General features: G+C 41.7%; 1 protein-coding gene across 2 annotated transcripts in view; it reads left to right on the top strand.

The window, feature by feature from the left end:
* Positions 1-251: 251 nt before the first annotated feature.
* Positions 252-16,629, top strand: part of ZNF608 (zinc finger protein 608) — a gene marked incomplete at both ends in the record, with an annotated part of 91,290 nt that continues 74,912 nt past the window's right edge. Inside the window, one exon of one of the 2 annotated variants that reach the window (XM_080637578.1) lies at positions 252-560. In XM_080637578.1, coding sequence (XP_080493704.1) covers positions 519-560 — 42 coding nt within the window. Of the gene's footprint in view, positions 561-3,674; positions 4,566-16,629 lie in introns of those variants that run through there. The other variant, XM_080637577.1, reaches the window with a different exon arrangement.

The following is a 16,629-nucleotide window of genomic DNA, read 5'->3' as shown; positions in this document are numbered from 1 at the left end:
ACTGCAGGCTGCAGAGCGATGGGAGAAGGTTTCTTCTGGGGGGTGGGGAGGAAGAGGGATTGGTGGGGTGGGGGGGCGCGCCTAACGCCTGTGTGTACAGTGTGCGTGTGTCTCTCACCCTCGCCGGCAGGCAGGAGGAGCGACGGACCAATCAGAGAGCCCGGTTTCATAAAAGCTGGCTCCTGATTGGCCTTCAGGGTAATGGCATTGTGAACAAAGAAAAGTCCCTCTCAGGTACCGCGCTCCCCCGCCCCGGCCGCCCCGCGGCCCCTGCGCCCGCCGGCCAGCCCTCGAGGGGCCGGTGCGGGTCCTGCCTTCCCTTCTCACCACCCCCCGCCGCCGGGTTTGCTTTAATTTCGCTTATAGAGAGAAAGGAAGGTTCACGGTTATCTGGTGCTCTCTTCTTCCAAACACAATAAATCTGTTGGAAGATAGTAGGGTGGTGGTTTTTTGTTTGGTTTTTATTTTTTTTTATTTTTCTTCCCTAAAATAAAAAGCGGCTGCAACAAAAACACTCAATGCAGTTAGAAGGAAAAGGTCAACTCGATCCAATACAGACCGTAAGTACGGTTGCGTGGTGTGTCTCTAGCAGTTAGAGGGGATTTTTGTGGGGTTTTTTTTCTTTTTTTTTCTCTGCAAAGGGGAGTGCTAAAGAGTTCTGGGAGTTGAGACAACTAGGGATATTTTTTTGGCTTTTAAAAAGAAGACGAAGGAAAGAACAATCCCACAAGCAGAATGAGTTATTTGAGCGAAATAAGAGGGCGAGAGCGCTGTAGCCACACAAATCATACTTGATGGTGCACCTGGGGGGCGTAAAAGCGTTGTGCCTTTCTGCGGTATTAACTATCCAAGCGGGAGCGGTTCCAGCGACGCAGCTCCCGACAAGCATGAGCCCCACTCGTCCGGGGAGCGGTGGGCACGGGCAGGGGGCCACCGAGGGGGGGTGGTGGTGAGCATCCCCGGGACACCGGGAGTGCGGGTGGTTTCCCGGGAGCGCTCTGCTCCGCCGCCGCACCCCCGGGACGCCCCTTCCCCCTCTCCCAACGGCGGTGGGAGCGTGGCAGTGCCGCCGGCCCGTCGCGGTGCGGTGTTGTGCATGTGCGGAGCCGCCCCGCGCTGCCAGGACACGACTTGTCACCCGTTCCCGTTCTCACGACAGCCAATGGATCCCGCCGGCCTCACGTGACGTTGTAACGGAACCGCCGCGCCTCGGGGGTAGGCGGCTGCTGCCGCGAGCGCCCCTCCCCCCCTCGCTTTGCCTTCACCCCTCCTCCCGCCGTCCGCAGCTGGCAATTCATTACGGCTTTTAGCTTCCCATCGCCGGCTAATTAAAAATACTAAGCTAAAGCTCCGAGACAGCCTGACTTGGGGAGGGCGGGGGGCCTGGAGCAGGCTGCGAGGTTTGCCAAGACAAGGTGGGAGCGATCTGTCCTGGAAGAAAGGTCGTCTGCTTTATCTCCTCGGACTCTAATTGCCGAATTACTTACCGCGTGACTGATTAGCCCCAGCTCCCGGGGTTTTTCATTATTATTACTATTGTTGTTTATTTTCCGAGATAGCAATCTGGAACTCTCTGTCTATGCTTCCCCCCCCCCCCCCCCCCCCCCCCTTCTTTTTATTATTACTATTTTTCAAAGCGCTGATTGAGGCGAGTGGAGGGAACACGGGGACAGAGAGCAAACACCCCACCCACCCCCTCCGAAATCGTATCTCTGGGAAAATATACTTCGTGAGAGAGCACGCTGACCTTCCCCCACTCCTACAAAATGTTTTGATAACCGGTTTATTAGATCACTGATTCCCCCCCTCCCGCTCCTCCTTCTCGCTCCCCCTTCGTTTCTCCCTCCCCTCGTTTCCCCTCAAGTTACTTCATGAAATCAGATCTGTCAGGACGGGCGAAAAAAATGCCACTTCCCAACTAACAGGCGGAATCCAGCCCAGATTTTCAGTCCTTTCTTCTTTTTTTCTTTCCTCCCTTTCACTAATTTATCCCGATGTTAGCACATTCTGTCTTGTAACACCCGGGCGCCTGTAGGTTTGTTTCATGGGATCATTACTTACTGATGAGGATGGCTCCTAGGTCCGGGGCTGAAGACGGAGTGTGAAGTTGGGGAAACAATTATTATTTTTTTTTTTTTTTCTTTTAAATTACTCTGATGATTCTTACCTCTCGGTGCTTGTTCAGGAAAAGCAAACAAACAAAAACCTGGTCCTTGATGCTTCAGTTCTGAATGTTACCTACCAGCTGGTAAAGTTGTGAGGCTCAGCATTTTTTTTATTTTTTTTTTTTTTTCTTGGTCTTTAAACAAGGAGGAAAAAAAACCCTAAACAAACAAACAAAAAAGGACTTCTGATCCGTGTGCCAAAGTAGGGGGAGATATGTTATTGACCGATTTATACTGGCTGAGATGATACTTGCGCTCTACTTCTTGATCACTTGCTCTTTAAGTAAAATGAGGCACAGAGTTGTTGCTGAGACGAGTGGGAACAGCATTTTGATTTGCTGGTTTAATTAAAAAATGATAAAGGACTAAAGGTAAGCATTATGCATATATATATATATAAATATTTCGACAGTCGACTCTAGAAGGGAGAGATCCCTTTAAAAATCGTTGTAACTAAGCTTTGTCAAACACACACTCATTTGCGGTCACTGAGGCCACCTTGGTGCAGATCACGTAAAGTGTATGTCTTAATCAGTTTCCTGTACAGTCAGTAATACTATATTTAACAGACCTAACAATTGTGTGACCTAGGAGTACATTAGAACTGCTTTTAGAACTGTTACCTTGAGAATACAGGGTTTTTTTAAAGAAAATAAACATTTTATTTTTTTTTTTTAACCTACGGAGTTTAATATTTTCCAGTAAACGTTTGTGTTTGTAGGTTGTTGGTTTTTTAACAGAAGCTGTATTGTGGCAAAGAAAATGAGGTTTCCCACTTCCCTTAGCGCTCCCTCTCCCCCCACCCCAAGAGATTAAGTGTAATGGGGGTAAAAGATAATACAAGAGAGTCACGAAACTTCAAGGGTCTGGTTTAAACCCACAAAATCCATGGAATGCAGCAGAGAGTGAATCTGTATTCTTTTTTTTTTTTTTTTTTTTTTTTTCCCCCTTTTGTGCGTAGGTGGTGGTCCAACGGGTTAGATTACAACATGTGCTCCAACAGCTAGGCACCACTTCTAAAACTCTATTTCCTGAGCTTTGTGGATTTAAATACTGGAGTTTGGGGGTATTTTGTTTTTGTTGTTGTTGTTGTCTTTTGTTTGGTTTTCTGTTCTTTTTTTTTTTTTTCCTTTTTGTGCACATGACTTTTTAAGGCAGGTTGTGGGTGTTGATTAAAGATGCTCACTATAAAAGCATCACGGCCCTTGCCTCCCATTTAACAAACTTGAGGGAGAAATGTGTCAATGGTGAATAATTTTGACTGCCCCTACCTGGCCCCCTTTTTATTAGTCCTATTATATTCTGGTTACACTCAGACAATAAATACTCGACTTTTCTCCTCTTCACAGGGCAAGGTGGATGTGGACTGCAGGTTGTGAATGTAGACACACCTGGGGGAGGGAGACAAGAAGAGTTGAACTTAAGAGAGCCCAGCGGAGATAAACGAATGTCCTCACATCTCCGAAGGAAAGTTCATCGGATTTTGACTCTAGAGATCTCATCTTCAGGATGTCATTGAACACTTCTACTGCAGGAAAAGGTGTGGATCCAAACGCGGTTGACACTTACGACAGTGGCGATGATTGGGAAATCGGTGTTGGGAATTTAATTATTGATTTGGATGCTGATTTGGAGAAGGACAGACAGAAATTTGAGATGAATAATTCTACTAACACCACCAGCAGCAGCAACACCAGCTCCAAGGATTGCGGGGTTCTGGCTTCCAGTGGGGCTAATGCTACCTCAGCCTTAGCTGATGGCCTAAAATTTGCTTCTGTTCAGCCATCAGCTCCCCAGGGGAATTCCTCTCACAAAGAGACTAGCAAATCAAAAGTGAAAAGGAGTAAAACTTCTAAGGATGCTAATAAATCTCTGCCTTCTGCTGCCTTGTATGGGATTCCTGAGATCAGCAGTGCTGGCAAGAGGCAGGAAGTCCAAGGGCGCCCTGGAGAGGCAACTGGCATGAATTCAGCACTGGGTCAAAGCGCGAGCAGTAACCCAAACAGCAATAATAACACCAGCAGCAACAGCACCACCATTGCCTCTTGTGGGAAAAACAAAGAGGAGAAGCCAGGTAAAGCCCCAGGCAGCAGAGGCTCCAAGAGGGATAAGGATGCGGGAAAATCCAGGAAGGACAAGCAGCATGACTTGCAGCAGGGCCATCCCAACGGCAGTGGGGGTGGTAGCAGCAGCCAGGCTCCCCCTGGGCACCTCTATGGCTTCGGGGCCAAGGGAGGCGGTGGTGGAGGAAGCAGCCCCTTCCAATGCACCTCCTCTGCCATGGGGGAAGTGAGCAAAAGTACCCCGGATTCAGGGCTACTGGGAAACTCTACTTTGGTAAAGAAGGAAGAGGAGGAGGAGGAGAGCCACAGGCGAATCAAGAAGTTGAAAACAGAAAAGGTAGGACAAAGCTCATCTCCACATCTGCTCTTCTGTGTGTCTCTGTGTCTCTAATAACTGTCCAACAACTCAGTGTTTGGCTCCTTTGTCCTCTTTGGTATATTTGTGATATACATCTGTTCTTCCAGTTTCCCTTAAAGAAAGAAACACCGAGACCTCTTCCCTAGACAGAAGACGCCGTGTTCTGAGTGTACTGCTCTTCCTTATCTTCTGTCCCTGTCCTTGGACCCTGGAGAACGTTTCTGTTTTGTCTGTTCCTTTTGATAGCACTCACCCAGAAGGAGAGACCTGGAAATGGCCTTGATTGAGCTGTCCCTGGTTTTAGCAGAAGGCAGCAGTGTTGGTACCAGTGGGATGGCACGTGTTTGCAGGGTGGAGATCTGTGTGTTTGCCAAGGGGGGTGCATAGCTTAGGCTCTGGGAGCAGCAAGTCAGGTATTGTGCTGACCCTTTCCCACAACACCAGTGGGCATTCATGACTGTTCCTCTCCCAGAGTCTAAAGGGACCCTTTTCCTGTCTGAAGCTGAGATTGTTCTTGGGGGGCAAAACAGAAGGCATTGCCAGAGACGTGGGCTCCATTGTTGCTTTTTGTTGGAGACACAGGATGCTTATTGTACAGGGGGGTTCCTGTGGTATAACAGCAGCCCAGAGGCCTCAGAAGCTGGTGTGGAGAACAAGGATGAAGAAGCCAGCAGACAGGCGGTGCCTCTCTTCTTCCTGGAAGGAGAGGGCTGGGAGGAGGGGAATGCACCTTGTGCTGAGATGTGAGTGTGCAAAGCAGCTTTCGGAACAGAGGGGAGCAGTTCGTCTCCTGTCTGGGGGAGCCTTCCTGTCTGAGACAGCTCTCAGGTGTGAGCTACTCATTATTGAGTGGTTGAAATGTATGAAAGAAATCCCATGAGAGTGTGTGTTTTTCTTCCTATTACGTTATGAAGGATGCTTTCTGTAAGACTAGGTGGCCATGACTCTTCTTTGGGAAGGGTGGCATGAGAGCTTGGCTTTTGTTAACTGCTGGCTCAAGGAGGTTCTGGTGTCAGTGGGAATTCTTCTGTCTGTAGGTCAGAAGGTGTCTTCTGGGAGACCTTGGGGCAAGTGTTTGCCCTGAGATTACAAGTCCTATGAATTCTACAGGTGGTAAAACAAAGATAACCTGGTCTGCCTGAAAAATAAAGCAAATTGTCTGTCTCCCTGTCCAGGAAACAATCTCAGAGTATTAGATTGTGACTTTATTGTCAGCTGTTGGTCTTAAATTAATTGCTTTTACAACTTCCCAGAACGGACATCCAGCGATGGGAAAACTTTTGGGCCCGTGTTAACTGTATGTTCTGCAAGTGTCTCTGAGGGCTGGAGGTCGCAGAGAAAATTTATGTCTTTCTATGACCTGTTACTGGGTTTTTTGTATCTTGGTCATGTTGAAGGCTTTGTACTATTTAAATCTGCTGGAGGATTAGATCTGGGTGTTTATGACACCTGATACTTGCTAAAACTGGAAGATAATTTCAAGGGCTTCTGTTCAAGGCAAGGAACAAATTAAATTTCGTATGTATGCATATTGCTGCTTTTAAGATAGCATATCTAGGGATGAATTTGAATGAGCCTTGTTGTAGGTTGCTGTAATTCATGTGTTTATGTTTGTGCTTTTTGATTTATGAGAAGTTCTGTATGCAGTGAAAAGGTGTCCTAAAATCGCATGGTCTCTTTATTAACTTAGTACAGTAGACATTTACTTCTGTTGCCAGTAGTCTTCAAATTGCAGTTCTCTAATCTGTTTTAACTATCTAGATAAATTGCCCTAATCCGGTCTTCACAATGGCTGTGGTTAAAGAGTCAGAGCCGTTTGATTGGATTCAGTGGCTGCCTGGAATGTGGGAGGTACTGCCCTTTTGCAACCCCCTTAGCCTTTTAATCTCTCAGCCAAATGTTCACATTCAACAATTTTGTTTAGCTGGCAATCTGAACATTTCAGGATCTCAAAGGCTGCTGTCATGGCAACAGCGATTAGAGGGTGGCGTGGTTTCTGCAGGTTTTGTGTTAACTATGCTCACACAGGAAACTGCATGGCGAATCCCTATACACACCAGTAATCCTATGTACGATGTAAATGGGACGGCATGCAGATTGAGAATGAACATGTATGGAATGCTCAGAGGCAGAGGTACAAGCTGTCTGGTGGCTCTTGCTCCAGGAGGAGGTTTGGAGCTTGCGTTTCCAGCAACAGCCACTGCTGTTGGCACACACCGACTCTAACACAGACTTCACACATTAGAGTCGTGCAGTGTTGGCCATTGTCTGGCACAATGGTGTGCTTGCTTACTGTCTGAAGTAACATCCCTTTGTGTCTCACAATAATAACGCTCGTTGCTGGCAATGGTTGCAACCTTAAGCACAGCCTGTGGCACTCTTAATAAAACTTAAGTGTATTATGTTTTGTTCTGGCTTTCCTCCCGCCAGATGTTTAATAATCACCAGAAAGATTTTTTATTTTTTACTTTTAGGAAGGTTTCAGATTCCTTAAGTGTTCTTGCTTTGCCTAAACATTAAAACATATCTGCTGTACTTGACACAAAGCAGCTTGTGTGTCTGTAGATAACAAGCCCACATTTAAAAATCAATTTCTGGTTATCTTAATGTTGTGAAAGACATGTCTCACGAATTTGGATGTTTCCTCTTAGATACAAATGAGTTCATGCCTGCTGATTCAAAATCTGCAGGTTTTTGTATGTGGTGTGGAATCTAATACTGCATTTGTTTACAATTTGTGAAAAGCTTGGAGCAGATTCCCAGGAGTTTTAGTCACTGTTCAGCTTTCACAGTATGGTTCAGTGTCTATTTTTGGTCTATTTATTCTGTTTCCTTGCTGCAGAAAGGCATGTAAAACATGATAAATTGGATCTTATGAAGCCTAATTAAATCAATGACTGTGTTCTGTTGGCTCTTTTATGAAGAAACCGCACGCATGTTGTAAAAGTCGCCACTCCCCTAATATGTGGATAAAGTCAAAGTATGCTGTAATTCTAAGATGTTTGAGCTATATTTGTGCAGCCCATTTTGTGGTTAAGCCACCAGTGACATGTCTGAATAAGTAGCTTTGACAGGTAGGCTAACCACTCCTAAGAATTTTGGTGTTAAAACCTGTCTCTATTTTTCCATTTCTCCTCCATGCTGTTTTTAGCACAGTTACTGACTGTTTGTCAGCATGAACTCTTCATCTGTTTTAGCTAAGGGGTTTTTTTTGGTTTTTTTGTGTGCCTTTCACAGCTGCTACATTGAAAAGCATTCAGAGTATCTGGAAGAATTTGCTTTGTGAGCATTGCAGGGAGACTTTGGGATTCAGTCAGAGTTTACGCTGAGATACGGGAAAATTGTATTTGACGTGAAAATCAGTATATGTGAAAATAATGCAGAAGATACAAAGCTATAATCAGAGGTGTCTTAGTTGCAGTTTTTAAATGGATCAGTCTAGTGATACTTCAGGATTGAATTTGTCTCCTGTATTAGCTTATTGCATCTCATTATGATTGCATTTCGCATCTGAAAGTCGTCTTCAGCAAATTAACATATTGGCTGGTATTGTTTACTTTAGCTTCACTTTTTAATATTGCAGATTAAGGATGTTTTGCACTTCATCGGGAAACTGCATTTTACGTATTGATGTAAATCATTTAAGTACATGCTTTGATTAATTATGTTACTGAGAAATGCTTTTCGTGTACTTTTGCTGGCCTTCTGTGTAGTTTATTCACTGTGAAATAAAAGGGCAAGGAGGTCACTTGCTGTAATTAAAGAACAAAGTCTATTGTTGTTTGACAGCAAACTGTTTTGAAAACTACATAAGGGATTTAGCTGTTTAAAACATTGATAACTATGGGTGTCTAACAATAAGCACAGTTAAAGGTTCTTAAAGTTCTGTAGTGCTGTCTAGTAGTGTGAAGGTGCTTTTTGAGCTGGGTGAAGGGGTGTTGCCCTTTGGCCGAGGAAAGCTTTTTCGTGTGAACCTGCTGACCTCTGCTAATATGTATGACCAGAGCCACTATTGAATTCCTGTGCAAAGCAAAGTTAGCGTAGCACAATGGAGGCTGGTCTAGAACATTTATAAAATAGAGAAGCTGATAACCTTACTCAGAACTACTGGAAAAATATTTCACTTTGGGCATTGGTAATTTTACGATTTTAATAACTTCATAAATAGCCAGTAAAAAGGGAAGGATTGATTGGCCAGGTGTCATGAGGTTAACCGTGTTCTCCATGTTAAAGGGCTTTCCTGTAAGGCTGTTTTAATTACAGCTATATAAAGACTTGTTTTTCCAAAGTAGCATTTTATAGTCCAATAAATGAAATGTATGTTAAAAGTGCTAAGCAAAATCTCCCATAACCATAGAGGTGTTCAATAATCAGATTCAAGTAGCATGGAAAGTCCCATCTGTTCCTAGTTTTCAGCATAAACCCAGGAACTGAATAGCTGAAATTTGCTCATATTTTTTCCTTCTATTTTTTTATTATTATTATCATTATTTAAAAAGTTCACGTGGCACTTTATAGAAGCTTTCTGAAATGCAGTAATACAGGAGAGACTGTGAAAACACATGTTCGTACATACAGTTAACCAGTTTCACTTTCATTTAAAGAGATTTCCAGAAGCTCAGTCGTTGAAGAATTTATAACAGTGAATCACCTCCTGCAGGCCAACACAATAAGGGTCACTTCTTCAAAGGTCGTACTATTTAGGTAGAACGTGAATTACTCTGTCAGGTTTTCCCTATGAGGTAAAAGGAAGCGGGGGTGGGGGAGTCGGGTGAGGGGGAAGCGGCCTTTCAAAGGATAACTTTAGCAAGCTCTTATCAGTCACCTAATTGCTTATGATAAAACCATTGACTAAAATTTTCCATGCAGAGACTTTTCTGCTCTTCAGAGAAGTGTTCTAGAATTGTTGATAGGAGGAAAATGACTCTTTTAAAGATAACTTAAATTCTGAACTGTTAGGCAATGAGATTCTTGGCTGCAGCCCTGGATAAAAGACCATCCGGCCTTTGTTTGAGGTCTTTTAGTGAAGCTAATGACTGGTCTTGTGCCTCCCTGAGATAAATGACATTATCTCTGAGTGGTCTGACAGGAAACAGACATGTTAATGGTGAAGCCGCGGGGAGGATCTGCTGTAGCTCTGACAAAAGAGTAAAGTGTGGACCCCTGGTTGTGATCATTAACACATAATGCATTCCAGCTTCTCCTACCAGGGCCTTAATAATTGGAAAGTTATTTTATTGACAGCAACATAAATCATAAATCTGAAATGCGCACTTTTTCTTGTATGCTAAAATATTTTTTAATTTTCCATTTCTTTCCCCCTTAAGAAATAAGTGGTCTCTATAGTACCGACTTTTTGTGGGAGATTCTGTGGCCTGCTTTCTGTTAATTGGACACATCCTTTACATGTTGTATGCAGGTTCCCCTTTATTTGCTCTGAGTTATGCATGCAATTTGTTTCTGTAAAAGTAGGCTGAAAGAGTAGAAAAAAAATCCATTTCCTCACATCTTACATGGTACATGAGGTATTGAGCACATTTTTACAACCATCAACAGGAATACAGTCTCAGAAATACTGACATTTTTGCTATCACGAACTCCACCTTTACATCTCTTTTGGATAAAAACACATACATTTTGGATTCCGATCATGCACCCTTGAAAAAAGTTTAGATTACGTCCGCAGCTACTTTGGCAGCTTTGTGTCACTGCCGCGTGTTCTGTATTTCTCAGATACAGTAGTGTTTACTTCTTGAATGCGACAGCTGCATGTTTCAGATCTCTTCCATGTTATCGAGTTGGGATTGCTGAATATAGCCAAGTTTTATAGTCTTGCCTTGCTCTAAGATACTTCATACAGATGATCCAACAACCAGGTTATTCTTTATGTAATACGCTTAGCACTGTTCCAGCTTTATATTGCACTTATATAATGCTCTAATATACGTGGTGATGATGTCACTCCTTTTCCTGAAAGGATAGAGAGGCTGTCTGACTGCAACTGTGCTTTATTTCTTACAACTGAAATACGTGAGTCCGCAGACGGGATCACACCTGTGGATCTGTGAATGTAGTGACCTCAGTTGAAGGACTGGCCATAGTTTTGCTGAAAACCAGTGTTTGTTTTAGTGTGTTTATGTGTCAAGGGGTTATATTTCTTAGTAATAATCACAGAAAATGTGTTGACATTTTTTAAAAATTTTGGTCCGTACACAACATTCCTTGTTGGGTGAGGAACAGCAAAATAGTGTTCCATGAAAATTTCAAAATCGTGATGTAAGCACAGAAGGTAAATAGCTTTTAAAATTTAGAAAAGTTTCTTATATTTGTTTTTCCGGTTTAGTTTGATTCCCCCCCGCCCCCCCTTTTTTGCACCAGGGTGTTTGTGACCAGTGTAGCTCTTTCATGGTGCAGCGTTTCACCAAAATGAATAGTAATACAGCTATGATTTTTAAAATTTGCTTAAAAATCTGTTTAAAATAAGCTAATTTTAATAAAGGTAACAATTTTTCATAGCCGGACTTGACGAGTTTTCTTAAAATGAGATTTTAAATCCCAAGATTTAAACAAAAAAAAAAAAATATTACACTCCTGAATTAAAACCACAATTTACCTAAGGCTGTAGTAGCCTTTACTTCAGTGAAGTATCAGTATCAGTGAAGATCAGACTGACTTTTGATTATGCTGTAGCCAGGGTTTCAGTAAGACTCTATTGCATTTTCTGTTTCAATTCTGACTAAATGGTCTTGGCAATTGGAACAAAACCTTTACATTTGAATGGAAGGTTGTAAAATTATTCAGAGTGACCTGACTGACAAGCAAGTTCTTGGAGGTTTTTTTTCTCCCTTTTTTTGAAAGAGCTGGGAGAAAATTCAGGGGATTGGGAATAGGTGGTTTCCTCTCATGCCTCTGTTTGCATGTGCATGTGCACATACATAATATGTATGCTTATATAGAAAACTATTTGATTAAACAACGTAAGTGAGAGTGTAGGGTTTCATGAAATGAAATAGGATTGATGACTGTATATATTGGTTTTCCAGCTGCAGGCTAGCTATGGTGTTGATTAAATTTTCTGAAGTCTTAAGCCAACACTGCAAGTAAAGAAGTTACATTTTAGTGACAGAAGTTTTTAGTACGTCTGCCTTTTCTGTAAGTTGGCAAATACTGCTAAATCTCGAAGGAATCAACATTTCTAGCATCTGCCTGTAACGTTGACAGAGGCTGTTCAGATCAAAGCCTTTGGGAATTAGATGTGAAGCTCGTTGTTTCAGTAATTCTGAAGTGAAGATATTCTGTGTTGAATTGTGTGTCCTTTATGATGAATCTTCCTGAACCATTCTGACTTGCCAGTCTTCAGAAAAAGAAGATACCGAACATTTGGTTCCCTTATCTTCTCCCACCTTCTCCTTTCAGTGTTTGAGTCTTCCTAGTCTAGATCATATTATTGGACACAAACACAGCTTGGGTGAGGTATTTCTGTCTCCTGAGAATCTCCACCAAATAACAACATAAGAAAAACGTCCTTGTGTGGGTGTTTGAAGTATATGTCGCTATTAGCATGTGGATGCAGTTCTTACAGTCAAAAGAGCAAAGTAAAATCTACTGATTGTGGTTACTGGGTGCTTTCAAAACACAGGTATTCTAGCTGTTGAATTGTCTTGTCAAGTTAACCAAGAAGCAGATGGCATTATGCCACAGAAGTGTATATTTACTTAAAGGAACTTTAGAGGTTTTGATGTGTTTTCTTTTCCTTACATTTCCCTGATGGCTTCTTTTTATTGAAGAGTAACATGAGGAGACCTGGTAGCAATTTTATTGCTTTCCCATAACAGTTTGAAATAATAGCTTGGTCTTTGGTTGCCAGTCAAATTTCTACCAGTCAGCTTGATTCTGTTTTTTATCATGTGGCAATGGAATATAAAAAGTATATGTTTGTAGTTTGCCCTCAGAAACTGGCTTTTTTGTTCATGCCTCAATTAGCAACAGAAGACTAAAGCTCCAATGGATCACACTTTTGTAAACTCCTAGAGTTCGCTTTCTTCATTCTGACAAAAGAAAGCACCATGTTTAGGCTCAGTTTCCCAGGAAAGCTTGTGGAACATCTGGCCTCTTTAACTAGGTGCACTAGGCAGTTTGATTTTGCACACATTTAGTAATTTTCATTAGCCATTGATTTAATTCAAGGGTTTTGTTAAGTCCACCCCCTCAAAAAAACCCACAACAAAACCCAACAAACAAATATAAATTCACAGTACTCAGATCCCACCTTTACTGATGAATTTCAGTGCTGCTGTGCCGAATGGTTGAAAAAATACAACTGTCATAGGAGTGGTACCATCAGTGTCCATTAGATAATCACAGCTTTTACAGTCTTCAGTGCTTCCCTCAGCCACTAAGAGGAGTGAAAACCAACTTGTAATCGCCTTTCTTATAATGCTCAGGGCCAGACCAAATTATTTTTGGATTTCCTGTCACCCCCTTGGCTGATTTCTGTGGATGGCTTATATTAAAAGCAACAATAATGTTTGAGTTGGAAGGGGTTTCATTCTTCATAGAGAACTGTTTGTTTGTGTGTGGTTCACCACACTACATGGATAGTGCTATCAAATCTGTGCTTTATTATAGGCTTATAGCAGTGAAGTAATGGCAGTAGTCTTTTTGGGATTTCATGTTCTTGCCAATTCTTCCTTTTTGAAGGAGAGAATGAAACTAGATCCGTATCTCTGTGACTAAAGATAATAGTTAGAAGCAAATACAATTAGAAATGGACCTCGTTACTCAGTTGAACTTTGTTTTGCTGTTAGTAGTTTTAACTCTTGACTTAGTAAATGTTCAGGGGGTTGTTTAGTTAGCCCACGCTGACGATAAGGATCTAATATTTCTGGATATATTGAACATGCTTGACAGGAAGTTTTACTGGTTAATTTTTTGCTCTGGGTTTAATGTTAGGCAGTGTGTGTTGAATTGCAGTGGAGTTCTGGAATTTGAAGGAAAAATGCTGATGCAATTTGAGAAGAATGAAGGTGGTTTTCCACACCTTGCGTTACTAAAAATCTAAATTAATGTTCTTACCCACTTCAGCCAGTAGTAAGATGCAGTGTCATGTACTAGTGTTACTAGTTGCTTTTTAAACAGAGGTTTATATATGTGTATGTGTGTATGTATATCAATATATATTCTCATATATATGGGGGAGGTGCATATGTGTATAGATGTGTACATATAACATGCACACATGAAAAAAGAGCTCCTACTATTTTATAAATGCAGCAACTGAGTCTGGGTAATAGTCTATATTTACATTTCATGTTCAGATCTTTTAACAGTCTTTCCTGTGATGCTGCACCAGATGCCAAGAGATTGAAGGAGAAAGCAAGCGGCTGTTTCCATTACAGCATTGGTACATTAGCCTCTACACTCTATTTTGATTTTTATATTCCCTTCCAGTCTTTCCTTATCACCCTTTAAAAAGGATATTTCCCTCCTCTCTGTGATTTATCTGTCTGCAGGGTTCTGTGTTATTCCTAGCTTAAAAAATGTAAAATCTCTGCGGGGTTTTTTTCCCTCTTAAGAACTTAATGCTTTGACTCTTGCTCACAGAGAGCAAGGGTTTACAGCCCTTTCTCAACTGAAGTCAATAGTTCATTGCATTACATCTGCGTAAGCCCTACTTGAGATGAGTCCAGGTTACAAAACAAGGTCCAGTATGACCAATTTGATTGTTCTTGTAACAACTTGAGCCACTGTATGGTTTACATTTTTTCTGCACGCTGCCTGAATAGTGTTTTGTTCGTTCTTACTCTTTGCTTCACCATCTCTCTCAAAATAATAGTTTCATGGCTGTATGCTGTTATTGCTGAGATGTGACTGAAAACTGCATTCAGTACAGTGAAGCACATTCATTTTCATCTAGTACCTGTTTATTGCCTTGAGCACTGTAAATCTGTCAGCTCTTCACGATGCTTTCACCTCTTTCTTCATTGCTCCAGCTTCTAGTTTGACAATGTTCCCCTGAGGCGGAATTCTAATCTGCTTCCAATTAGTTGCAAAATGTGATTCAAATTTCCACATTATGGCTGCTGTTTTACTTGCGCACACATAACTAGAAACAAATTAATGCTCTTGAATATTTATTTTTGAGTCTTCAGATTTACTCTGGGAGGAAAAGTTGCCAACTATTTTAAAACTTACTTCCAAGACTTACATTTTTCCTCAAACTGAAATATTTATTAGAGGTTTAAAATGCCTCTTACTGTGTAATTTTACAAAACCTTCTCGGTTGGTTATTATTGAGTATACAGTGCATGTCGCTAAATTAAAAGAAATAAAAAAGGACATACTTACAGGTGAGGTTAAATTTTGGTTGTGAATGCTGTGCCAATTCACTATTTGAGGCACAAAACCCTTTCCCTCATCTCCATCCCCTCCCCCACGCCTCCGCTTCCGCTTCCCCATTCCCTTCCCCCTCTCTTCCCCTCTCTTTTTCCCTCTCTCCCTGCCTATTCTTTCTCCCTCTCTCCCATTTCTCAGTCTCTCTCTGTCTCCCCCATCCTTTCTCTCTGTCTCCCCCATCCTTTCTCTCTGTCTCCCCCATCCTTTCTCTCTGTCTCCCCCATCCTTTCTCTCTCCCTTTCGCTGCCCCTTGCTTGCTCAATTTCCTGCTTACCTTTAAGTAGTTTTTGAGGACTAACATTCTGACCTGCCACCAGCCTGCCTGCCACCTGTAATCTGCACCTCCAGAAGTTGTCATTTGGTTGGGGGAAGGGAGACAGAGACTCACTTGGTCTTTGGTGAGTCTTAATAATTACAGTTAATTAAAACTTGTTTGTGTGTGTCCCTTTGTACATGTCTGTACTTGTACATGAGTACCTGGGTATACCTTTAAAATATTTTATATAAATTGAGTTTTCAGGTTTTTCCTGCAGTGTTCATATTCCTACAATCAGCTGCAATAAGAATATGGCCTTTATTCTTGTACTGATTGGGGAAGAAGTGAAGTTTTGAGTGGAGAGTGTAGAAATCTAGACTGAAACACTATGGAAAGGACTTGAATCTAAATGCAAGTGGGAGTCTGAACTTCAGACCTTGTTCAGGCAAAACTGGTGTCAGAGGATCTGTGACAATTCTGCTGTGTTGGCTGTCCACCTCAATGCCTCATGTCTGTAGTTGCCTATATGGAGAAACACAGTGTGTTTAATTCAAGTATACCAGTAACTAAATTTATAGGTGCAAATCCTTAGTGGAGCTTAGCACTCTGTAGCTTGGCAGATTGATGTCAGCAGCCGTAATAGACTTTAAATAGGCTTGCAGAATTTCATTGAAAGTATATTGCTGAAGTTGATATTGCTAAGTACCTGTCATTTCTAAATGAGATTTACAACTGTAAATTTAGCTTTTCATTTACAATAATTTACTTATTTATAGTCACATCTAAAAAAATATTTCATTCTGTTTACCATCCCACATTGAAGTGGTGGCCTGCTAGCCCTGTGTTGTATGTATAAACATCTGAATGAAAGCGAACACACACAGACAGGCTGTGTTTTGGTTCATAATCCCTGAGAACTTATTTTTCACCAAGAACAAAAATGTAAAAATAGAGGTAAGGGAAAATTATCTTTGTGTTACTTTGTTTTCTCTTGGGTTGTGAGGGACTCTTAATTGCAGGGATGAGAAATCTAATGTGTTATTTATTTCTCTGAAGGTTTTGCTTGGCCTAGTAGGCCTCTGTGATTCACAACATCGTTCTACAAGGGAGCGATATATGCAAACATTGTGAAATGCTTCAGCAGCATGTCTTTTTCTTTTTTCTTCATACAACATCAAAGTCTTTGAGGTTCAGCTCTGTAGCCACGGTAAATTGCAGTTCTGTGATTGTCAATTATTGAGAAAAAAGTACAAGGACAAAATAGGAGGGGAAAAAAAAAAACACCAAAACTATGCATTTGTAGCTTACAATAACTGACTTAAAGACATTCAGAATTTTTAACCAGGCCAGTACATAAAAAAACAGCCTCACACATCCACACGTATGTGTACA

The sequence above is a fragment of the Psittacula echo genome (assembly GCF_963264785.1).
Source record: "Psittacula echo genome assembly, chromosome: Z".
Classification (NCBI taxonomy): domain Eukaryota; kingdom Metazoa; phylum Chordata; class Aves; order Psittaciformes; family Psittacidae; genus Psittacula; species Psittacula echo.
This window is presented reverse-complemented; position numbering and strand designations above follow the sequence as displayed.